Source organism: Mytilus californianus, unplaced genomic scaffold, assembly GCF_021869535.1.
Source record: "Mytilus californianus isolate M0D057914Y unplaced genomic scaffold, xbMytCali1.0.p SCAF_9, whole genome shotgun sequence".
NCBI classification, from domain to species: domain Eukaryota; kingdom Metazoa; phylum Mollusca; class Bivalvia; order Mytilida; family Mytilidae; genus Mytilus; species Mytilus californianus.
The window spans coordinates 27,710,203-27,735,927 of NW_026262745.1; the positions used below are offsets into that span (position 1 = coordinate 27,710,203).

A 25,725-nucleotide genomic window follows, 5' to 3' on the forward strand; every position below is an offset into this window, starting at 1 on the left:
CTTCCGGGTCATGTAATTTTAGACCTGTGATTTCTTTCTTTGAAAAAAAGACCAGAATGTCAGCCCCAGAAGTGCCATTGAAGGTATTTGCTGTATTCCTGCTTAAATTTCAGACTTAAATTCGTAATTAATTTAAATCATAATTAAAATCAACATCTGTTAAAAGATTTTAGCAGTCCAAAACCTGCCCCTCCCCTCTCTGTCTGAGACTGAGAGATGATGCACAATATTATTGTTTTCTTAAGACCATTCATACAGATGGTGCTTTTGTTTTATAGCAAGTAGCATTCGGTTGATTTACTGTCATAAAATGCTAAAAGTTCAATCATGAGTTAAAGTGTAAAAGTTATCCAATCTGAACCGGAATCAGGAAAACTCATACAAATACAATTCCCACCAATGGACCCGCTTTTAAAACAACTTGGACCTATTTAAACACAGGTCAAGTTGCGTTTGAGGACACTTTTTATAAGTTTCCAGAACAACTTCTGCAGTCTGAAAGAAAACTCAGCTAAGTTTTAAACACTGCCTTGACCAGTTTTTGATTACATGTTACAGAAAGTTCTGACCACTCTCAGGGGTCACCACACTTAGAATCATAGGGAGAAGTGACTTCTCCCTGGCAGCCAAACAGGGAGAAGTGAAGACCCAACAGGGAGACCAGGGAAAATTGAAGGATCACGTTAATACTTTTTAAGAATAAAATTTTCCAAGCATCTCTAGGGTAGTATGTCCTTGCCATGCTTGTGGTCTGAATTACATTTGTACCCACATAAGGTCCATAAGAGCTACAGTTATGCAGCTACATTTGTTGTAGGTCTGAATGAATTGAAGATTTGACATTGGTAAAATTTTCTGCATCTCAAAGATTTTTCTAAACAAAAGTATGTTTTGGATTGCTCACAATTGTGTTTTAATAATAACATTTAATAAAGTGAGAACCCTTTAGAAAACAAAATAATAATCAATTGATAAGTAAGTTAAGATATCTTCAATATGGTTTCACTGTCTTTCATTGCTAAGATCATAATTAAAAATTATATTTGCTCTTTAAATAATTTTGATAGAAATTCAGGAAGAAAAACTGTTAGTCACGGACACTTGTTGATAACATATAGTAAAATTCTGTTAATTTCAAATCGTGTGCGATTGTTTGCGGTATTTTCATTGAAAACCACATTTCCCAGCATCAAGTTGCCATTGGAAATACATATAAATAATTCTAGAACACTTCACGAGTGTTTAAATATATGACAGAATCACAAAAAGAAGCATCGGAAAAAAGTCGTATTGTTCATTACCGGAAATTGAATAAGTACTTATAAATCGAAAACAATTACAGTGCAAGAAGCGGCAAAAATTCGTACTTAATATTTTATAAAAATATACGACTCTGGAAGTAAAATAGTGCTGTCCTTTAGCAAATTAATGATATAGTATTCATAAAAAAATTGTTAAATGGACCTTTAGCTAAAACAAAGGGCATGTAGCAGTCTGTAACACATAATCTGAATGAAAAACCGAGTACGTTTTGTAGTTTATAAATTGTTGTGCTGGTTCCCAGCTGACTACTTAATTTTGTACGTAGTTAAAATACAAGCGGAATCCAGTTTACATTATGAACCATTTGAAAAGAAAATAAGAAAGTTTTATATTTTAATTTAATGAAGTATCAAATTTTGATAATTAACAGTAAATATAAGATAATCAAAATTAAAATTGCGTATTAATATGCAGGAAACTCACTGGAAATGTCTACCAGACCACAGGGCTGGCTGCATAAAAAAATTACCTGTCCTGATCAAAATTTACCAGCCCTGAAAATTAATGCAATAAAAATCAAACCCATTTTCCTTTAAGATTCTAAATTATGTTTTTGTGTTTTGAGATATTTTAATGACTAGAAGTATTATTAGATAAACTTGAGGATTTTTTGTGATGAAAATGACTTATGACTGCTTTTGTAAATACACACTGCAACAAGACTTACAAGTGCACATTTAAGCAGACACTGCTAAGCCTAATGACCATTTGTTCAGAAGCAAGGTGTGATTTAATTTTTAGAATTTGGGGTGGGCACTGGGGGTGTTAGTTTGTCTTCAGTGTAATTCAGCATGCCTTTGTTTGTACCTTTGTTCCACAAAATTACTTTTAAGCAAATAAAAATAAAATTTTGGTTTCATTTATAATTTTATTGCTCCTCATTTTCACAATATTTGAAACTCAACCACTCGAACTCCATTTTCCAACCAGGAACAATTGTCTGCTTCTTCTTAGACTGAACGTACAATTTTTTCCTGTTGAGTCAATATCAGTTCGCTTTTTCGGCAACGAAAGGCCCAAGTACTGTCGTAAAGACATGAGTTTACCAAAACAAATTTATACTATCGATTTCCTCTAATATTTATTTTTTATTTAATAAACGCGATCGCGATTGGACGATTGGATACCTCCTAGATAATGAGTGTGGATCTTACAAACAACAGGTATCACCATGTTCCCTGCAGAAATTGCGTGGAAACACGTGGTAGTAAAAGGTTAATTGGCAGTCATGATTCTTACGTGCTGTTATGAATGGGGTAATACTGAGAACTCATTCCAAAAATAGAAAAAGGTAATCCCAACCACCTGCAAAAAATAGACCGTCCACCCGACTGTTGAAATTTAATTTTTGACCACCCGATCGTAAAATAGGCCGATTCCGGTGGTCGGGCGGGCTATAATTTCCAACTCTGTAATATGGATCATGTAAATGATAAGAGTTTTGAAAAGATAAAATTTAATAACAAAGATGGTGGACTATAAACAAACATTGCAAAATCAAGTTTTTTTTCTTGTTTCTTGCTTATAGTACGTCCTTTCAAGCAATTTTATTGATTGAATATAATACCTCGGATAAATCATACTGAATTAGCCTATAACATGTTTTGTATTTTGTCAACTATCTGATCGTTTACGTTTGGATCGAGAATTTTTCTAAAATCACGAGGCAACATTGGGGAATTTTCTGAAAATCGAGAGCAACATAAACTTCTCCCTGGAGCTTCTTTAGAGCGAAGTGGGGAGTCCTAGAGCGACTTTGTTGCCCACTTCGCCTGATGTGGTGACCCCTGCACTCTTATTGATGACTCATTCAATTCCTGTAGAAATTCATTTATAAGATATTACGGATTCAACAAGCCAATGTAAACAGTTTAAGGGTTGTTGTGTGCTAGAAAGGCTACCTTCCAGAACTTTTACATTTTTTATGCGATTATTGTTTGGGTATATCTTACAAGTAGATTTTTTTCCTTTTTTCAGATCATTGTTTCTTCTGTCTGTTGTGATAAATTGATTTGATGAGCACTATTTCCAATCTTCTGCTTTTAAAAAATATGACATTGGAAAAGACCGTAATTTATTTTTTTGCCAGTGGAAATAAAAAAAAAAAACAGTTATGTGTTTGTTCATCTTTTCATTTGCCATATTGCTTCCAAGATGTAATAAGGGTTCAAAGTAGTCTTTCAAAATTGTCCTTGTTGCCTTCAAAAGTGGTACGAATGGCTTTCAAACTTGAACTAAGTGTCTAAACAACTGGTACAAGTTGTCTAAAAATTTGTCTGACATGTCTTTGTTCTGAGTTATGTATTCCTGACTCCGCATAGAAAAATCAGGTTGTAAACTTCTACCAGCAACATATAAATACCCAGTATTTGAGACTAATCCTTACTCCTGTTGTGATTATTGTGAAGACTGTGTCAACACCATGTGTGTGCAGAGGACCTTACAAAACTGTTATTTTTAGCAATATCTTAAATTATAAACAACCAATATTATGTAAGGCCAAATAAAAATATATGTGTGGTTCCAGTTACATGACCGACCCTAGTTTAAACCCCCTGACCCTAGAACTTTATTTTTCCATTTCTGAAAAATAAATTTTGAACAATCCCATTTTGTGGAATGTGAATTTCAATAATTGAATTCACAGACTTCTGTCATCTGAATTTCCATCTTAACAGAATGCAACAAAATTAAATCAAAACTTAACCATGTTAACATATCTGTTTATTTTACAACCAAACATATAGAAAATGGTGAATTTCTGGCATGAACATGTGTAATACTGGAATTGGACTCGGTGAACACACAATTTTTTCCCTGGTTTTGACAATCCAAAAAAAACAAAAAAACAAAAAAATGCCGACCTACCGTTCCTGTTTTTTTTTCAGGATGTAATTGGAACCACACATATATTTTAATTGGCCTAAACTGCTAAAGAAACACCAAATAATTAATTCGTCTCTCCTACTTCAGACTAATAATATACTGCAATTACCTTCATGTTTTGATAAAAATTGAAATATTAACCTTTGTCTTATTTTAATATTTGTTACCTTTAAATTCAATAACCATGATAACTGTACTCTTGGACTAATAAATACTTTACCAACAAGATCAATTGCCTTTTACACATGAAGCAGATAAGAATTGAAAAGCAGAGACATATTCTCCATTCAGTTAGAATTTTGAAAATATCTGTAGAAGTGATTTTACAGGCCTGAATGCAATTTAACAAGCCTGGACTATAGGGAATATGGTTATGTGTAGAAATTTGACCTGTGAAGATCTTGTCCACAATTTTTTGTCAAATATTCATTGGAAATACTGAAGTAGAATGTTGAAGTGAGTACATGGTTGTGGATTGTAATACATTGACATTTTTATTGACAAAATTTTCTATATTTTATTCTTCAAGATAGATGAAAATGAGGAAAGTGTTGATAATATCTCAGTTTCTTCAACATGTGACACTGAAGAAAAATTATCATTAAACGAAGTGGCTCCAACAGGAGAGGTATAGCTCAGCTTTGCTACAAAGTTGACATCTTTAATACTATATTCACTTAAAGAAATTATCATTCTAACTTTGCAGTGATTTGAGCATATTCACTTATTCCTTGACACTTTGATTATATAATCCATTTGGTGTGTAGTCATGCAACATTAAAGCTAAACCATATTGCTATCCATACACAGTTTCCTCCTGTTAAACTTCAGTGTTCTTTAGTTGAAAAAACTAATTTACTTTATACTACTGAAACTACACACAAACATTAATTAGATAAAACAAATTAGTAAGTTCTGTATTGTATTTTGTACATTTTGTTACTTTTCTTACATTTTTATTAAAATTCATGAAGTTGACATCCGTGTATTTCACTTGAAAATTTGACTTCAAACTTCTTGTTATACATCATCATGTACAAATGTACATTTACTCTTTAATGTGTGATATGCTTTACTTTTTATACGACCGCAAAAAAAATTTTGTGGTTGTATATTGGTATGACGTTGGCGTCGCCGTTGTCCAAAGACACATTAGTTTTCGCACTCTAACTTTAGTTTAAGTGAATGGATCTCAATGAAATTTTACCATAAGGTTCAATACCACAAAAGGAAGGTGGGGATTGATTTTGGGGGTTATGGTACCAACAGTTAAGGAATTAGGGGCCAAAAATAAACATTTTTGTAGCTTCCAGACATAACTTGTGTGTAAGTGTATGGATCTCTCTGACATTGTACCACAAGGTTTCATATCACAAAGGGAATGCTGGGATTGATTTTGGGGGTAATTGCCTCCAAATTTTAGGAATTAGGGGCCAAAAAGGGGCAAAAAACAAGCATTTTTCTAGTTTCATGACAATAACTTGTGTGTAAGTGTATGGATCTCTCTGACATTGTATCACAAGGTTCCATATCACAAAGGGAATGCTGGGATTGATTTTGAGGGTAATTGCCTCCAAATTTTAGAAATTAGGGGCAAAAAACAAGCATTTTTCAATAACTTGTGTGTAAGTGTATGGATCTCTCTGACATTGTATCACAAGGTTCCATATCACAAAGGGAAAGCTGGGATTGATTTTTGGGGTAATTGCCTCCAAATTTTAGGAATTAGGGGCCAAAAAGGGGCAAAAAACAAGCATTTTTCTAGTTTCATGACAAGAACTTGTGTGTAAGTGTATGGATCTTTATGAAATTGTATTACAAGGTTCCATATCACAAAGGGAAAACTAGAATTGAGTTTGGGGGTAATTGCCCAAAACGTTTAGGAATAAGGGGCCAAAAACAAGCATTTTTCTAATTTCCAGACAATAACTTGTGTTCAAGTGTATGGATCTCTCTGAAATTGTACTGCAAGGTACCATACCACAAAGGGAAAGCTGGAATTGATTTTGGGGGTAATTCCCTCAAAATATTAGTAATTAGGGGCCATAAAAAGGCAAAAAAACAAGCATTTTTCTAGTTTCAGGACAATAACTTGTGTGTAAGTGTATGGGTCTTTATGAAATTGTACTGCAAGGTTCCATATCACAAAGGGAAAGCTGGGTTTGAGTTTGGGGGTAATTGCCCTAAACGTTTAGGAATTTGGGGCCAAAAAGGGGCCAAAAAACAAGCATTTTTCTAGTTTCCAGACAATAACTTGTTTTGAAGTGTATGGATCTCTCTGAAATTGTACAGCAAGGTACCATACCACAAAGGGAAAGCTGGGATTGAGTTTGGGGGTGATGAATCATAAGGGGGTTCAAAAAATTTGGGGGGGGATTTTTTTTTTCTTTAAAATTTTCCATTTTAAATTGGTTATTTCTGATTTATATATAAAAGCAAATAATAATGATATGGTTTGAATAGGTAAATTAAAAAATTTTAAGTTCTTAGACCACTTTCATTCTGTGTCAGAAACCTATGCTGTGTCAAATATTTAATTACAATCCAAATTTAGTGCTGTATCAAGCTTGAATGTTGTGTCCATACTTGCCCCAACTGTTCAGGGTTTGACCTCTGCGGTCGTATCAAGCTGCGCCCCAGCGGAGCATTTTATTACACATTATGACTTGGATGGATAGTTGTCTCATTGGCACTCATACCACATCTTCTTATAATTTATATTTACATTTATACTTGAAGCTCAGCTGATTAAACTGTTTGTGTAACAGTGACACATAAAAACATATAGTTTTGTCTAAATTCATCTTCCAATGCATAAATTGAAATTTAATTTGATACTTCAGTGTTTTACCACTTCTGCTGCACAGTTTGCTTCTGTAGTACCCTTACCTTCTATCCTTCTTAGAGAAAGGAATTTATAAAGAATAATTATGAAAGCATCAGTCAAAGAAATGTTTCCTTCACCAGAAATGAATTGGCTTTTTACATGATACATACCTGTATCATAAATGCATCCTTTTATAGGATGTTGGTCGGATGGTTAACTGTAATAGTTAATTCAGAAAAAAACATTATGCTAGTCAAATTTTTTCCATGCATTTTAAAAGTTCTAACAGACCTAATTAGGAATCATTGTGAAAGAAAGAGGCCAACCACTTACTATTATGCTCCACAGTAAATGTAGTCACACCGTCACACGGCACCACCTAAAATGGCAATTTCAAAATCCACTTTGTCATGTCTGTATTTATTTATAGATGCTTGTTTGTATTTAAGATCTCCTCTCTTTCCTCAAAATGTATATAATATATCAAAACTGCATATTTACTCAGTCTTTACACTTATATCCATATAGATTTTTATGAATTGAAAATTTCTTGTCCTTTACCACTTAGGAATCAGATTTGCTTTTGAATATCATTTTAGTACACTATGTTATTATGATCTAGAAACTTTCCATCAATTGTATTTGTCTTAATTTATTACTGTAAATTATTTATAAGTGTTTCTCTCCATCTATTGCAGTTCATTCAAAATTCTGACCAAATTGCAAGTTGTTGCATCAAATCAAAATAAAATACACTTTCTGTGATAATATCTATATGAGTGATGTGCTCTATTTTATTTCGACACATGTGATGGGCAAATAGTCAGAATTTTGCCAATTTTTGTTATTTTACAGAATTTACTGTCATTTATGGCTGTTTAATAAATGAATTTACAGAAAAGGATTTGTTTTAATATAAAAAAAATCCAATATTTTAAATACATACATGTAGATTCAACATTTGATAATTCAAATCGAGTGCAGTCAATACATTTGATTTTAGGACCAATGTGGTCCCAAAATGTAATGAACCTTATTTTATCCTATTTTATTTAATATACAATGATATACACAGTGACAGGTACAATTTTAAAACATTTCAAAGTTTTACTGTGATTTGTTCTGTAGTTATATACTGTTAATTCAGAGTAATTTTGCCATGATATTCATCCATAAGAGTAGTTACAAATGTACATTTGATAAAAATGGTGTGTACATATAAAAATCAGAAGATGTGGTATGATTGCCAATGAAACAACTCTCCACAAGAGGCCAAATGACACAGAAATTAACAACTATAGGTCACCATACAGCCTGCAACAATGAGTAAAACCCATACCGCATAGTCATGTATGTTATACAGTGTATTATCAAGCTAAAAATGTGAAGTCTAGGGAAAGTTGTAAAATGAAGTTTAAAACTGATCATCGAACCGCCTTTTCTTGTATCTAGAATAAAGAATAAAATTATCATTGTCTATTCTATGATGTATTTTGACAGTCAGTATTTGATCAGAATGAGACACCACCAGAAGTGACGTTCATGCACTATAAGGTGAAACAGAGTTAACAATAACACACACACTTGTTTTTATTAACACAGGGACAGGGTGAACCAGGAAGAATAAGTCAATACATCAATATTAAGGCATGTAAAACAGGATGGATCAAGGTGAAATTTTCAGTGGATATCAAGCTTCATTTAGAAAGAATTTTCTAAATTCATGGTTACTACAGGGTTTTAACTCTATCATTTTCTAGTCCATTATGAATGCTTACAATTGAAATATAAATGGGAGTAGCCATTCCTGCATGATACATGTAGATACCCACCTTGGACAGTCCCATATTTTAACCACTGGTTATTGGTTTTCTAATTTTTTCAGGCTTATAGAAAAAGAATAAAGCTTTTTGTACATAGTGTTAGAGTTGTTTCCAGTTTTTCGTATTTTTTGTCACCTGGATCCATCATGACTTACAAAGTTTTATATTCAGTTATTTTAATATTTTGCATTTTATTTCACAATTTGTTGATTTATTTTCACACTTGTTATCAACTTATCTTATTATAATAATAAAAAATAATAATTAATTCTTTATTTAAAGAGCTAAATTTGGTTATTTGTCACTCATTGTATGAAATTATCACATTACATCTTCCTGCAAAGAAAGTTTATTTATACCTTCTCTCTATTGGTCAGTCTGTCTGGTTCAACTCCCTTGACCTTGGTCAGGTAACATTCAAATTTGCTTATAAATGATGTTTCATGATATGTACACATAGCCCAAAAAATGTATAGTTAAGCACTGTTAAAAGCCCTTTAAATTTTTACTATTTCATATCATCTCATGTCATGAATCGTCATCCCATAAGGTACATGTACATGGACAGTGATTCAGAGTAAAAAATCATCCTTGGTGGGAATTTTTACAGTGATACTTACGATGTTGGGTTATTCAACCTGAAATACATGTACATTTTGTATCTCTCTGTATATTCTAAATGAAAAATATTTCAGAGTGATCAGTTACCCTATTTCTTCTTGATTTAACACCTGGGTGTTGTTTGTTGAGAAACTTTGAACTTTTGTTTAGATCAAAAATATGTTTGCTAAGAGTTTTCTGATCTATTAATATTAAATTCCCTGAGTTATATCTATTTAGTCTATCCAATAATTGCCTTGTAGCGTTAACGGAACTTAATTATATACAAATATGTGCCAGAAACTTCATAATTTTTAGATTTAAGACAAAAAATCAAATGCATATCATATGTGCATGTAAAAGGGAAGTTTCAGTCTTTTGTCTTCTCTTTGGTGTCACCATATAATTTGTGTATATGAAGCAATTTACAAAGTTCATTTCATATTGTATATAAACTAGTGTACAAAAGTGAAGGTGGTAGGATGTTCCAAATGATTGTTTATTTTTTCAGGAAAGTATTCCCATTTAGCATAATGTCTATGTTCTTCTGTGTACCTTTGTATTTACAGCGGTTTATCAGAATAAAGTATATATAAGCAGGTTAATATTTCATTGATGGTATTACATTGTAACATTTTGTTTGACTTGTTTGATTCATTGCTGAGTTGGTAAACAATAGAAGTCATTACTTAATTATACCCCAAAGTCAAAGTTCTGTAGGGTATAATGTTTTTGACCCTATGTCAGTCAGTCCGTCTGTCCGTCAGTCCTGTTCTTGTCATCTCTACTCCTCTGAAACCAGACAACAGAATTTCATGAAACTATGTAGATAATAAGGACATACTATGTTGATTTTTTTTTTGCATATCCTCAAGAAATTTTTATCATTTGACTTTTGTAGGAGTTATGAGTCTTTGAACTTAGGAATCTTGTGAGATTATGTTTGCCCAGTGACAATTTAACGGCGTGGGGTGTGTGAGTGTGATCACAAAGGTTCTTTAATTTGAAATTGTGGCGTTTGTTAAAAAAATTGTATATGATTACCAAAAGTTGCTTATAGTCAATATGTTTAAGTATGTGATGTTTATAAATTACTACTCTACCTCATCATTCATGTGTTTATGACTGTTATCAACATTCCTGGTCTGTTAATCAGAGAATTGATGTTATATGTTCTATGAGCAAATGCCAATGAATGAAATCTAAAATTTTAGTCTTTTTACAACTATAATTGATTGAATTTTAGTGGTTTAATGCTTTAAAGACGGTGCATTGAATCATAAGGGATAAATAAATACAAATTTAGTCTTTAAAATTTATTCAGTTGTATTGATGGCTGGGAATATAGATTTCTTGTAAAAAATTAAAAAAACAAGTTTTAACAAGGATAAGGAAAGAAGGAAAGTGCATGTTTCTGTGGTTTCCTGAATAACTAACTTTGTTTACATGATGTTGTACCTTGTACATGAAACAAGTTACACATTTGTACTTCAATAAATAAGAATAATCCATCATTGTCCCTAAAAACTACTTTTAAAATCTTTAATAATATCCACAATTAGATTTGTCCCTAAAACATTTAAATAACTGTGTTGAAATACACAAGTATAAAAAGGTGTTTGTTTGCTAAGAGGGTACAAATTCTGTTAAATATTTAAATGGGACATCATAGCCATAGTTTTATCACCTTTGGATTTCATTGACAATGATGTAATATTATTTCCCTTTTCCCTTTGATAATATTAATATCATCATGGTTATATTCTAATACATAGCAAATGCGCTATCATTTTTTTGGTGCTTAAAAACAGAGCAATAATATTAATTAATATGTATAATTTTAATGCCAATTGAAACAGTTTAGACTAAAATATAAATATAAAATGTCTTTATGATAGACTTTTAGAATGTTTGAGTTTCCAGCCCTTTAATAAAACTAGATGTCAACCATTTGAATAAGACAATAAGACTATTTTCATTACAATCAGTGTAAGCTACTGCTTTTAACTAAATATCATCTGTTGTTAACCATGCTAACAGTGGGGTGAATATCACAAGTTGATCCAATTTGCCCCACTAATATTCTGAACGGACAATTTCTTTGTTGAGCACAGTGAAACTCTGTAAATATGATATTTTTGTTAAATATCAATGCTCTGGGTATTTCAGCAATCATAGTTATCCTATCTGTGCTTTCTTTAAAAAGATGGCTCCATTTTCATAGGCTTTTTGTTAAGTTAGTTGATGCATATTTTTAGCATTGTAAATAGGTTGTTTAAACTTAGTTTCTCATGAATTATGTGAGATAATTTTTTGGTTAATTAGATCATAAGGAAATATTTAGTTCAATACAGGAAACAAACAACCAAGGAACAAAAAAGTTTAAAAATTGAATAAAAATGAAACGAAAATGAGGAAATATTTTTTATAAAAAACACCATTTTAAAATCCAATTATTTAAGGATGGAACAAGTGGAATATTTTCATGCAGATCTACCTCCAGATTTATTTGAGGTAATTAAATTATTTTTTTATTACTTTAATGAGTTCAGCACAATTTGAGTACTTGTCATTGTAATAATTGATCAAATGTTGTTAAAGTTGGAGTATTTGTAATATGTTTGGCTTCTATGAAATTTGCCTTTAGGTGCAAGTTTACATACAGTATAAAAACTCATGGGTTTAAAAAGATTTATCTATTTTTCTGTTTCATTGAAAAGAAAACATTTTAGCAATGGTAAGAAATGTTATATACATAATTCAGGAAACTTTTTTGATTGGAATGAGTGTACCATTAAGTGTTATTTAAGCTATCATGTCTGGTTATCCTTTAGCATAAGTTAATTATCTAAAATGACCATATATGTTATTATTGTAGCTGGCAGTAAACTCTCATGGGAAATTAATTAAGGTAGAATTTCTGTCCAAATTAGTAGTTGTAATATATTTTTTTCCTGGAAATCAGTAAAGTGTCATGATTGATTTAGTTTGTCTCTGTTGGAACAAAAGTTCCCTGCAACCCACTTCAAAGAAGATTTTTTACCAAAGCAGATGGTCAAATTGATCTTTTTTGCTGGGCATTTGTGTTATGCTAGCACCACTATCACCTTAATTTGGACTATCAAAACTTCTGCTCTTTGGTCGGGTTGTTGTCTCTTTGGCACATTCCCCAGTTCCATTCTCAATTTTATCTAATGTTAAAAAATCAAAAGAAGAGAGATCAATGCTCTTCCAACATCCTGAAGTTTTGTTGTATAACTGAAGAAGAAGAAAGAAGTTTAAGAAATTTGCTAGCATTGTTGCATGGAAATCTAGTGTATTACATCTCCCAAACTTATAGATTTAGGTTTTACAAAATTTACAGACATATTTTATTAAATGTTATAAATAATCATTTTATTTTATATGTATGGAGGCTAATCTGTTAAAATTACATAAAATATGATAAAATATAACTGCTGAAAGTAAATGTTCCTAAAAACAATACCTGAATGTTTTCTACCTTGACTAATTTTATTTCTTACATACATACATTGTACATGGAGATAAATATTTAATTTAAATAAAATTTCATTCTTGAAATATTTTAAAAACATTTTTGAAAATTAGATGATTAACAAACATCCTCCTTCATGTCCTTTCGACCAAATTAAAGGGGGGGGGGGTAGTTGAAATGAGAGAAGGGACAAACGAACATCAGCATACCAAGTTGAATTACTAAATATAGGAATGAAAGAAGATGTGGGTTAAAATAAGTATATCATGTATATAGCAACCAAGCAATACAAAGAGAAAGTACAGAAATAACTGATATTAAAGCTGTAAATAGATTAAGTTCTTTGCTACAACTGATTATATTTTAGAGACTTCATTTATCTGACAGTGTAGTTAGATATTAACCTAAATCATCAAAACAGAAAATCTATATCCATCCAATACCCACTTATAAATGTTATAAGAGGATTTTTGCGCTTGTTAATAATCTATAATTTGAACAAAATGATACATCAGTGACTTAATAAGCTTTATAACTTATGATCAATCACTAATTTCTGACTGCCTGATGGAGAGGATGTCTGACTGACTGATGGAGAGGACTAATCTTAAGGATTGAATTAACCCTCTACATCAACCTTTGATTATAACTATTCCTCTGGATTGGATTTTCTTGTAACCAACAAAGAAACAGTTTTTACTTACTAGAAATTTATGTTTGATTAAATATATACATGAAAATACTGTAGTTTCCTTATTGTGTTTTTATTACAATCTGTGAATTTTCATTGTACAGTTTATAAAATTTAAATTGTTTGTTTGAAAGCACTAGTTTATGTGAACAGTTTCAGTTCAGGATAAAAATAAAGTCACATGCAACTATTTTTTTTCAGGATTTATTGTGATGTGTTTCAGAAAAAGAATCTTTAAGAATATTTTATTGATTTCTTTGAATTTTATGACATTTGAAAGAATTAGCTGAAGCAATAAAGTGAAATTCTTAGTAACCATTTTACTGCAATTGCATTTGCAAAACTTAAAATCAAATAACCATATTACATGTACTTGGTTTCTCAGAAATGTCAATCTTGAAAGCTTCAGGAAAGGAAGTGATTATCAGCATCTCTTATTTAATTTTTTCAGCCTAAAGCAGCCCCTCTGCGGACTCTGAATCTGAATGGCCATGTTGGTTTTGACAGCCTTCCAGATCAATTGGTCAACAAGTCAATCAGTGCAGGTTTCTGTTTTAATATCCTTTGTCTTGGTAAGTATAATTATTTTAATTTGTTAGTTTGCATACTCAAATAGACTCTGTCTGAAAGACCATCTATTTTGGGGGCTCAATAATGTTTCAAAGACTTTGTCTTGCCTTTGACTTAGTCATGTTTTTTTCCAACTGTAGCGTAACCAATGTTTAAGTTTGTGTGATTATATATACATTATGTATATATATATATATAATTAGGTGAGTTAAATTGGAACCATTTATGGTAAGGCAATCATATTTGGTATGAATTTGTAATAACTGTATAAGCAAATGCTCATCTCATTTCTATGGAGATTATATACCCCCGTCTCATCAATCATGGTTCATTGAATATGAAAGTTTTGCATAGGTAACATGTTAAAGTGTTGCCATTTTAATTTCAACATTTGTATTATACTTTCAAAATTACATACAAGCATGACTTGTTGATCTGTGTCAACAGTTAATTTTATGCGATGCATATTATATTAGGGGAGCATTTTGTTTTCCAGTCTGTGCATCTGTCTGTCTGTCCTTCCAGTATGAAATTAGTCTTTGGTAAAGGTAGGTTTACCACGAAGTTTGGTCACATCAACTTGAAACTTAGTTCACATGTTAATTTAGATTTTATGACAATATTAGGGTTTCTTCTTACATGTTGCACATTTGAGGTTCACAATATGGAACTGTAATATTTTACTTATATCTATTTTTAGGAGAGACAGGTATTGGAAAGTCCACCATGATGGATACACTGTTTAATACTCACTTTGATTCTACACCCAGTACACATGATCTACCTGGTGTTAAACTGAAGGCCAGTACATACGGTAAGAATCCAAGTACAAATGAAACAGATGAAAATAAAATCAAATCACATGCTTGTGGTAAGAAAAATAGAACTATTTATTCATTTTACTGAAGAGGTATTGATTGAGTTTTGTTGTTACATACAGGCGATATCAAATTGTAGAATGAAGCAAAGAGGAATGAATTTGAAACATATAACTTTTTACATTAGTTAACTGCTGTAACATTTGATGGCATTTTAGGAGATAGGTTTCAGTTTATCTGTTGGATTCAGGAAGTAACAACTCTTCATTTAAATTAATTTATATTAGAATTTAACTAACAAACTATGATTTGCAGGCATACTTGTTTAATGATTTTAATTAGTCTTCCTATCCGTTTCTATGGTTTCACAGAGTTTAAGTCCTTTGAACATTTTTTTATAAATGTTGACCCTACCAAGTACAAGCTTAAGTCATCACCACCCAACAGAATGGTTTCAACTCGATTCATTAGATTCTATGAAAGATGTTTTTTTTATGTTCTAACATATATGAACATAATTTCATAGATAAGACTGGCATTTTGTATATGTTATAATAAATATAAAACTTTTCAGCCTTTAAAGTTTTTGCACATAATTTATACTTACTGTCATGTGTAGTGATCAAGTAACAGCTATGACTGACTAAATACCATATTAATAATACTATTGTTTTATCAATGCATTTTAACATCATTACAGAATTACAAGAAAGCAATGTAAGACTGAAGTTGACCATCTGTGACAGTGTTGGTTTTGGGGACCAAATAAACAAAGAAGACAGGTACATTACTAATATTGTTTAAAATGTTGTCACTTCAACCAGTGGGCTACCACAAGACCACTGGGGCAGTGAAGAAAGACATTCAATCCTTGAAAATGAAACAAATTTTTGGAATATTTTCTGACTCTTGTCTTAAAATCACCTTCACATTACTAACCTCTGTAATGGTAGCAACTATTTGTTGAAATATCATGCAAAGGGATGCATTTTTACCTATCCTATACAAGATTTACTAGTCCTCATGAGCAGTCACATAAAACAATTTAAAAAAAATACTAAGTTTGAAATGCTACACACTCCTTTTTAGTCAGACTTATTTGACATCATAAAGGATTGTTTTTTTTTACCTTTCAGTTGGAAGCCATTAGTAGACTACATTGACAGCCAGTTTGAAGTATATTTACAGGAGGAATTGAAGATCAAAAGATCTCTTCATAATTTTCATGACACTCGTATCCATGCCTGTCTGTACTTCATCGCTCCAACAGGTCACTCGTAAGTAATAAAATACCTTTTTTTGTAATAATTGTATCGATTTTATTGTTCTTCATTGCACTTGTAAATCATAGGATACACAACTTTAATATTTGAATCAGTGCTTGTTTGTAATTCATTGTGTTGAATATAAATATTTTCTATACTTCTTGTATTTTAAGACTTGAAAGTTAGAAAGATATCAAACTTGATGTAATTCATACTTATATCTTTGCCCATTTATGCAGTACCACAGAAACTGGACACAAAGCTTCAAAGGAAAATTTAATGAAGTTTGATATCTAGCTGTGCTGGCCGCCTCAGCTAGTAACTTGTGAATTAAATGTTTAAATTTCACACTGGTATTTGTAGAAATGTAATGAAAAGTATACAAATGAAAACAAAATGATGTCAAACACCATGATGGCATCATGAAATGTATTTCCTTAAATATTAATGTGTGTTTGAATGCCTTTGCACAGATGAATATTTGTCATTTTCATTGAGTAGTCACTTCCAAATTACAAATACTGTAAATTCAGAAATTTTTGCAATGTTTTTATTATACGACCGCAAAAATTGAAAATTTTTTGGTCGTATATTGGTATGACGTTGGCGTCGTCGTCGTCGTCGTCGTCGTCGTCGTCGTCGTCGTCGTCGTCGTCGTCGTCGTCGTCTGGCGTCGTCCGAAGACACATTGGTTTTCGCACTCTAACTTTAGTTTAAGTGAATGGATCTCCATGAAATTTTACCATAAGGTTCAATACCACGAAAGGAAGGTGGGGATTGATTTTGGGGGTTATGGTACCAACAGTTAAGGAATTAGGGGCCAAAAAGGGGCCAAAAATAAGCATTTTTGTAACTTCCAGACAATAACTTGTGTGTAAGTGTATGGATCTCTCTGACATTGTACCACAAGGTTCCATATCACAAAGGGAAGGCTGTAATTGATTTTGGGGGTAATTGCCTCAAAATTTTAGGAATTAGGGGCCAAAAAAGGGGCAAAAAACAAGCATTTTTCTAGTTTCATGACAATAACTTGTGTGTAAGTGTTTGGATATTTCTGAAATTGTACTACAAGGTTCCATATCACAAAGGGAAAGCTGGAATTGAGTTTGGGGGTAATTGCCCGAAACGTTTAGGAATTGGGGGCCAAAAAGGGGCCAAAAATAAGCATTTTTCTAGTTTCCAGACAATAACTTGTGTTCAAGTGTATGGATCTCTCTGAAATTGTACTGCAAGGTACCATACCACAAAGGGAAGGCTGGGATTGAGTTTGGGGGTGATGAATCATAAGGGGGTTCAAAAAATTTCGGGGGGGGGGGATTTTTTTTTTTCTTTTTTTTTCTTTTTTTCCTTTTTTTTTTCTTTTAAAATTTTCCATTTTAAGTTGGTTATTTCTGATTAATATTTAAAAGCAAATAATAATGATATGGTAGGAGATACACACCAAACAGGATGTGTAAATTATTATATAATAAGTATTGTGCAATAGCAAGAAATTTTCAATTGCACAGTATTGCACAATTGCAAGAAATCTTCAATTGCACAGTATTGCGCAATAGCAAGAAATCTTCAGTTGCACAGTATTGCGCAATAGCAAAAAATATCCAATAGCACAATATTGCGCAATAGCAAGAAATTGTCAATTGTACAGTATTGCACAATAGCAAGAAATATTCAATTGCACAGTATTGTGCAAAAGAAGATACTTCATATAAATTGCTTATTTCTTGATCAATTTCAATGGGGTTTTATTCTTGAATTCTTGGGGTTCTTAAATATGCTGAATCTTACCGTGTATTAAGTTTTTGGATTTTGGGCCCCGTTTTTAAATTGGTCCACATTGAGGTCCAAAGGGTCCAAAATTTAACTTTGTTTGATTTCATCAAAAATTGAATTATTGGGGTTCTTTGATATGCCGAATCTAACCGTGTATTTAAATTCTTAATTTTTGGTTCCGTTTTCAAATTGGTCTACATTAAGGTCAAAAGGGTCCAAAATTAAACTTAGTTTGATTTTAACAAAAATTGAATTTTTAGGGTACTTTGATATGCTGAATCTAAACATGTATTTAGATTTTTGATTATGGGCCCAGTTTTCAAGTTGGTCCAAATCGGGGTCCAAAATTAAACTTTGTTTGATTTCAACAAAAATTGAATATATGGGGTTCTTTGATATACTGAATCTAACCATGTATTTAGATTTTTGATTTTTGGGCCCCGTTATCAACTTTGTCCACATTGAGGTCAAAAGGGTCCAAAATTAAACTTTGTTTGATTTCATCAAAAATTGAATTCTTGGGGTTCTTTAATATGCTGAATCTAACCATGTATTTAGATTTTTTATTTGTGGACCCGCTATCAAATTGGTTCATATTGAGGTCAAAAGGGTCCAAAATTAAACTTTGTTTGATTTCATCAAAAATTGAATTATTGGGGTTCTTTGATATGCCAAATCTAACCATGTATTTAGATTTTTAATTTTGGGTCCCGTTTTTAAATTGGTCTACATTAAGGTCCAAAGGGTCCAAAATTAAACTTAGTTTGATTTTAACAAAAATTGAATTCTTGGGGTTCTTTGATATGCTGAATCTAAACATGTGTTTAGATTTTTGATTATGGGCCCAGTTTTCAAGTTGGTCCAAGTTGGGGTCCAAAATTAAACTTTGTTTGATTTCAACAAAAATTGAATATATGGGGTTCTTTGATATGCTGAATCTAAACATGTATTTAGATTTTAGATTTTTGGCCCAGTTTTTAAGTTGGTCCAAATTGGGGTCCAAAATTAAACTTTGTTTGATTTCAACAAAAATTGAATATATGGGGTTCTTTGATATGCTGAATCTTACCATGTATTTAGATTTTTTATTTGTGGGCCCGCTATCAAATTGGTTCATATTGAGGTCAAAAGGGTCCAAAATTAAACTTTGTTTGATTTCATCAAAAATTTAATTATTGGGGTTCTTTGATATGCCAAATCTAACCGTGTATTTAGATTTTTAATTTTGGGTCCCGTTTTTTAAATTGGTCTACATTAAGGTCCAAAGGGTCCAAAATTAAACTTAGTTTGATTTTAACAAAAAATGAATTTTTGGGGTTCTTTGATATGCTGAATCTAAACATGTGTTTAGATTTTTGATTATGGGACCAGTTTTCAAGTTGGTCCAAGTTGGGGTCCAAAATTAAACTTTGTTTGATTTCAACAAAAATTGAATATATGGGGTTCTTTGATATGCTGAATCTTACCATGTATTTAGATTTTTTATTTTGTGGGCCTGCTATCAAATTGGTTCATATTGAGGTCAAAAGGGTCCAAAATTAAACTTTGTTTGATTTCATCAAAAATTGAATTATTGGGGTTCTTTGATATGCCAAATCTAACCGTGTTTTTAGATTTTTAATTTTGGGTCCCGTTTTTTAAATTGGTCTACATTAAGGTCCAAAGGGTCCAAAATTAAACTTAGTTTGATTTTAACAAAAATTGAATTCTTGGGGTTCTTTGATATGCTGAATCTAAACATGTGTTTAGATTTTTGATTATGGGACCAGTTTTCAAGTTTGTCCAAGTTGGGGTCAAAAATTAAACTTTGTTTGATTTCAACAAAAATTGAATATATGGGGTTCTTTGATATGCTGAATCTAACCATGTATTTTGATTTTGGACATTGGACCATAATAGGTAAATTAAAAAAATTGAAGTTCTTAGACCACATTCTTTCTGTGTCAGAAACCTATGCTGTGTCAAATATTTAATCACAATCCAAATTCAGAGCTGTATCAAGCTTGAATGTTGTGTCCATACTTGCCCCAACTGTTCAGGGTTCGACCTCTGCGGTCGTATCAAGCTGCGCCCAGCGAAGCATTTTATTTTTATTAAAGTTGCCATTGGATAGATTTCCCAAAAATAAAAAAAAATAATTATTTGTATGCACCATTTCCTATAGTCACTATAATAAATCTCGTATTTATGGTCTTTGTTCAACAATCCCAATAATAAATACATGAAAAACATTTCTGAATTTACAGTAGATAAATAAAACTATTTGAATAAGTATAATGATCATTGAAAATTTCAAAAAAAAAATCTTCATTTAATATTATGTCGATGTTATTTTTCAGACTGAAAGCATTGGATCTTGTAACAATGAAGAAATTAGACAGCAAAGTGAACATTATACCAGTGATAGCTAAGGCTGATACTATTACTAAAGCTGAACTACAGAAGTTTAAAGCTAAGATCATGTCAGAACTGATGTCTAATGGTGTACAGATTTACCAGTTCCCTACTGATGATGAAACTGTAGCAGATACAAACAAAGTTATGAATGTAGGTATTGTATTTGTATGCTGGGAGCTGTTAATTGAGAAGCAATAACATTACTAGATGCAGCCGTCTCTTAGGGGGGTATTTTGGCTCATGAGTCTCTGACTTTGATAGTCAAACTTCAATCTGTTATTATTTTTTGTGGGATTTGGACAGAACCTCCTGACTACAGATGAGAGATGAATTTTAACTTTGCATTCATACAATAAATTTATTCAAAATTTGAATAGCCTAAATGTTAAGATAAAGATTAACACAAACAATTTTTGATTGAAAAAAGTTATGAAGTAGATTCTTTTGTGATATTAAAAATTTATTATGTAAGATACAAATTCTGAAATTAAACTGAGGAATGAAAAAAATTGCTCCTTGATATCCTGAAATTCAAAGCAACAGACTGTTTCATGATCATGTTCTTTATTTTAGTCACATTTACCATTTGCTGTAGTAGGCAGTAGTGATGAAATAAAACTGGGAAACAAGATGGTTAAAGCTAGACAGTATCCATGGGGAACAGTACAAGGTATGTTCATATCTAATACTAAAGGACATGTGTTATACCAATAAGGAGATGCAGTTTGTTGTAGGGTTACTTGATATGTCTTGTTTTCTGATATTAAAGGATGTCTAAGTTATTATAATAGTTAAGATTTGAATAAGAAGCAAATGTATACATGTAATTTGAATTTTTCTGTGTGGTAAATGATAAGTTCATGTTAAATTGTAATGCAATTTGACACGTTTATCTAGATTTCAATAAGTCTACAATGCAAGTATGGCTTTTATTAGTTGTATTTATTATTCATTGAATGATATATCTAAACTAACTTTATATGTGCATTTAACTGCAAGATAAGATCTTTATAGTCATATCAACTAAGTTTCGTCTAATTATTACCATTTACAGTTGAAAATGAAAATCATTGTGATTTTGTCAAACTGAGAGAAATGTTGATCAGAACTAATATGGAGGACCTAAGGGAGAGCACACATAAAACTCATTATGAATTGTACCGTAGAAACAAACTACAGGATATGGGTTTCTCAGAATCAGAATCTCAAAGGTAAGTTTCATTCTTTAAGATTGTTATCTTATAGTGATCAGTGATATGCTTGGTATAAAGCAGTTTAAAACCTATGCCACTTGTTTTAATAAGATACAGAACTAAAATTTAATCTTTTGAACAGGTTTTAGTTGTTATTTTTCCTTTTTTATCATTATTATTTAAGGTAAAAACAAAGCTGAATATTAGACCCAAAACATAAAAAATTAAACAAAATTAATAACATTTAATGCTGATATCCAGAATAAGAGTATACTATTTATAACTCTAGTTGATCAGCACAATATAATAAAATTCATACAATTGTGTATATATAAATAAGAAGATGTGCAACTGAGACATCTCTCCATCCAAGTCGCAATGTATTAAAAGTTAACAATTGATTAGGTCATTTTATTTTGTTATTTTTTACACATTCAGCCTAATAAATACATTATTTGCTGTGCAAACTGGATCATTTATTTAACATATTTCCAATGGGAAAATTCATTTACTGATTTGCAGTTTTACAGCAAATATTCAGGCATCTCCAAAACAGTTTCCATGCAATAACAGTTCAACCAATCCTTATAAATTTTAATATTTTTTCTTTGAGATAATTAAGGTCGAGTATAATATTACTATTTTCATTTTTTTTCCATTATAGAGTTATGTTTTATGACTGATAGAAGAAATTGTGCTTTTTGTCGTTTCTCTCGGATTTCTTGAGAATGATTCAACCAATTCTTTTCAAATTTTAATAGGTTTTTTCTGAACACAAAATTGCAAAATGTAGCTCTGGTAGGATTTTGACAATTTCAACTAGTACTGTTCAGGAGTTGTGAACCTAGATTGCTTTAATATTGACCCTTTTGACCCTTATAATTGAAGAGAAATCATGGTTTCTCCTCTTGAATATTTCTTTGCATCTTGAGTGATTATAACCTTTATTGGAAACAAACTAGTCAACATCTTTTTGAATAATAATCTTAGAATTTCACAGCAAATTTGACTTGTGAACCTTTCATTTTATAGTCTGTCAGAGACAGGTGAACTGTGAACCTTTCATTTTATAGTCTGTCAGAGACATATGAACCTTTCATTTTATAGTCTGTCAGAGACATATGAACTGTGAACCTTTCATTTTAGTCTGTCAGAGACATATGAACTGAAGAGACAACAACATTTAACTGAACTTAGCAGGAAAGAAGAAGAGATGAGACAAGCTTTTGTTATCAGAGTGAAAGAAAAGGAAGCTCATCTCAAAGACACAGAAAAGGAGGTAATGAAAACATGTAACTGCCAAGATACCTAACAAATATCTAAATGTTCCCTGCTGTTGTCTAAATATCTGTATTTTAGGATGAGGTTATCAGACTTAAAACTCTCAAACAAATATTTTTTATGCCCCAGCCGTAGCGGACGGGACATTAAGTTTTACCCTTGTCCGTCTGTACATCTGTACATCCCAAAATTGGTTTCTGTTCTCCAACTTTAGTTTGCCTCAACCAAATGTTATGAATCTTATACAAAATGCTTATTACCACAAAACACAGATCAAATTTGAATTTTGGTGGTGTCACTTTTACCGTTCTAGAGTTATGCCCCTTTACCTATGGAAAAATTGCTGAAGTTTCCGTTTTCTAATTTTAGTTTGCCTCAACCAAATGTTATTAAACTTATACACAATGCTCATTACCACAAAACACAGATCAAGTTTGAATTTTGGTGGTGTCACTTTTACCATTCTTGAGTTATGCCCCTTTATAACGTTATATGCAAGCGGGGGCATCATCTGTGTCCCATGGACACATTCCCCATTTATTTTTTGTGTAATACTTAAATAAAAGTTCTATTTTAACTAAATTTTTATTAGAAGAAATGGTCATTATGGCACACTTTCTTTATTATTAATACTGTAAGCTAGGCATGAGAAATGTGAACCTCTGTTTATCAAAGAGTATTTGTTTTTATTTACATTTCAAAGTCAGGCATAAATAAAATAAAGTTGGGTTTTTTTTCAGCTGCATGACAGGTTTGATGCATTGAAAAAGAAACATGCAGAAGAAAAGAAGAAACTAGAAGACAGTAGGAAGAGATTAGAAGATGAAATTAATACTTTTAATGACAGAAAGGTTGCTTACCAACAACACTCCTCTACACTGGGCAAGAAAGGAAAACGTTAAACACTGATTAAAACATAAATTATAGTACTGCCAAAATTGTAATGATATTATAGATACAGTTACAAAAGACTTCAATAAGTTGTAGTGTAGAATCTCATAAAAAATGATGAAGTTAGCATAGATGGCAATATGCTGTAGTGAAGTAAACTTTAAAAGTGTTTTGGTTAGAATTAGGGAACATTAAATTCAGTCTTAGAAAAGGCTTAGTTATGGGAATAGAAATGTCAGAAAAATCATTACAGGGTTAAGAAGTGTTAATTTTTTTGTTTTCACTTTAAACAAATACTTAGAAATATATTTTAAAATTTAGAAATGAATCATTGATTAATAAAGCATTTCCTTGATATGGGCTGCTTAGTAAAGTTACTTGTGCAATTAAGGATACAAAACCTACTGTACTAGAGTCTTGCCATTAGAACAAATACAAATTGTTCATGATTGTATTGTGTCATTTAAACATTTAGAATGCTATCCACCTCGTAGTATTTCAGCATTTATATTGTATTTATATTTTAAATGTTAGTTAGATATAAGTAGTCTTCATGTACTATTTTTGTTTCATTTACTCTGATGTATATTTGAACTTAGTTCCTATGCATTCAAATACCAGTATATATTAAACAGACTGAAACTCTGCCTTCCCTTTTGTTTACAAACATCCAAGCAAACATAGCAAGCAAGTTGATCAAAGGTTTGCTTTGCATGCTTTTATAGAAAAGCTGTAAAGGAGGAATATCTTTATTTTGAAAGAAAAATAATCATCTCAGGGGGGGATAACTCCAAATCCTCTGCAGAATATTTTGATTGGTTTTAAAAAAGTGCAATGTACAATTTAACACTGTGACATAAGGCATTCTCAAAGACAAAAGTAAATTGTGTTTATTGAATCTCAGTTTCTAATTTATATGTGCTGTCTTTTGATTTTAGTGTATACATGATGCTAACTACTTGGTATAGCATTATAATATTATATAAAATTGATTGTGTATGTAATCAATTTATTTATTTACATTTCCTTACTTAATAATGTAATTTAGTGTATAGTATGTGTATGAAATGGTTAGTGAAAAAAAATAATATGAATTCCATATGTTTTTGGATCTCTTTATGGATTTTTTCAAATTAATTTTCTATTTAAGATGAAAAGGCCTTTAATTTCTCTTGCTTCTGATAGTTATATTACCATATTGTTGACAATCTTTGATGTTTTAGAATTAGTGCTCATCTTGAATGGACCAGTTTTCACAGCTTTCACTTCTCATGTCAATACCATTTGCATTTATAAATGTTTGTCTTGTCAAGTATAAACTTTTTCTATGCAATTTAACACATGTCAATGTATTTCTAATTTGTGCTGATGTTTTTGTATGCATTTTGTATCTAGTCACTATAGCTTTTGTTTAAAACAAACAAAAAAATGTCATCCATTGTTTTGTTTTTAATGTAACTTCAAAATCTCAGCAGACTTACATTCAAAGGAGTTTGCAATTTATACAAACAGCTGCAACAGGAACACAATATATACTTGTCATATTGAAATTATTACAAGAATAAAATTCAATACTGTAGTAGGCATTTAATCAGTAGTCAGTAAAATGATCACAAAGAAAAATTTGCAGGAAAATATATCTTTAGGCTTATAAAAATTGTCTTAAATAGCCATAGCTTTTTACCAATTCTAATAAAAAAACTAGATTTGAGCAAACTCATGTTAGTTTGCAAGATGAGAAAAATTTACCTCAATCAAAAAGTTGAAGACTTAAACTTCTAAATTTACAAAATCAAAAGGGTGATTACTTTTTGCCAATCCCAACATCAGTCTAAAGATCCAACTAAATCGATTTCAGCGTACTTAATTTAGTGCTCAATATGTGTAATAT

At 31.2% G+C, this 25,725-nt stretch overlaps 1 protein-coding gene across 1 annotated transcript; it reads left to right on the forward strand.

Moving 5' to 3' along the window:
* LOC127716253 (septin-11-like) lies at positions 1 to 25,268 on the forward strand. Its single transcript, XM_052222403.1, has 12 exons — positions 1 to 83; positions 4,739 to 4,837; positions 8,537 to 8,590; positions 14,098 to 14,218; positions 14,917 to 15,030; positions 15,735 to 15,816; positions 16,171 to 16,311; positions 20,412 to 20,619; positions 21,043 to 21,139; positions 21,524 to 21,680; positions 22,809 to 22,941; positions 23,684 to 25,268. The coding sequence occupies exons 1-12, from the start codon at positions 57 to 59 to the stop codon at positions 23,843 to 23,845; spliced, it is 1,395 nt and encodes a 464-aa protein (XP_052078363.1). The 5' UTR covers positions 1 to 56; the 3' UTR covers positions 23,846 to 25,268.
* Positions 25,269 to 25,725: the final 457 nt, after the last annotated feature.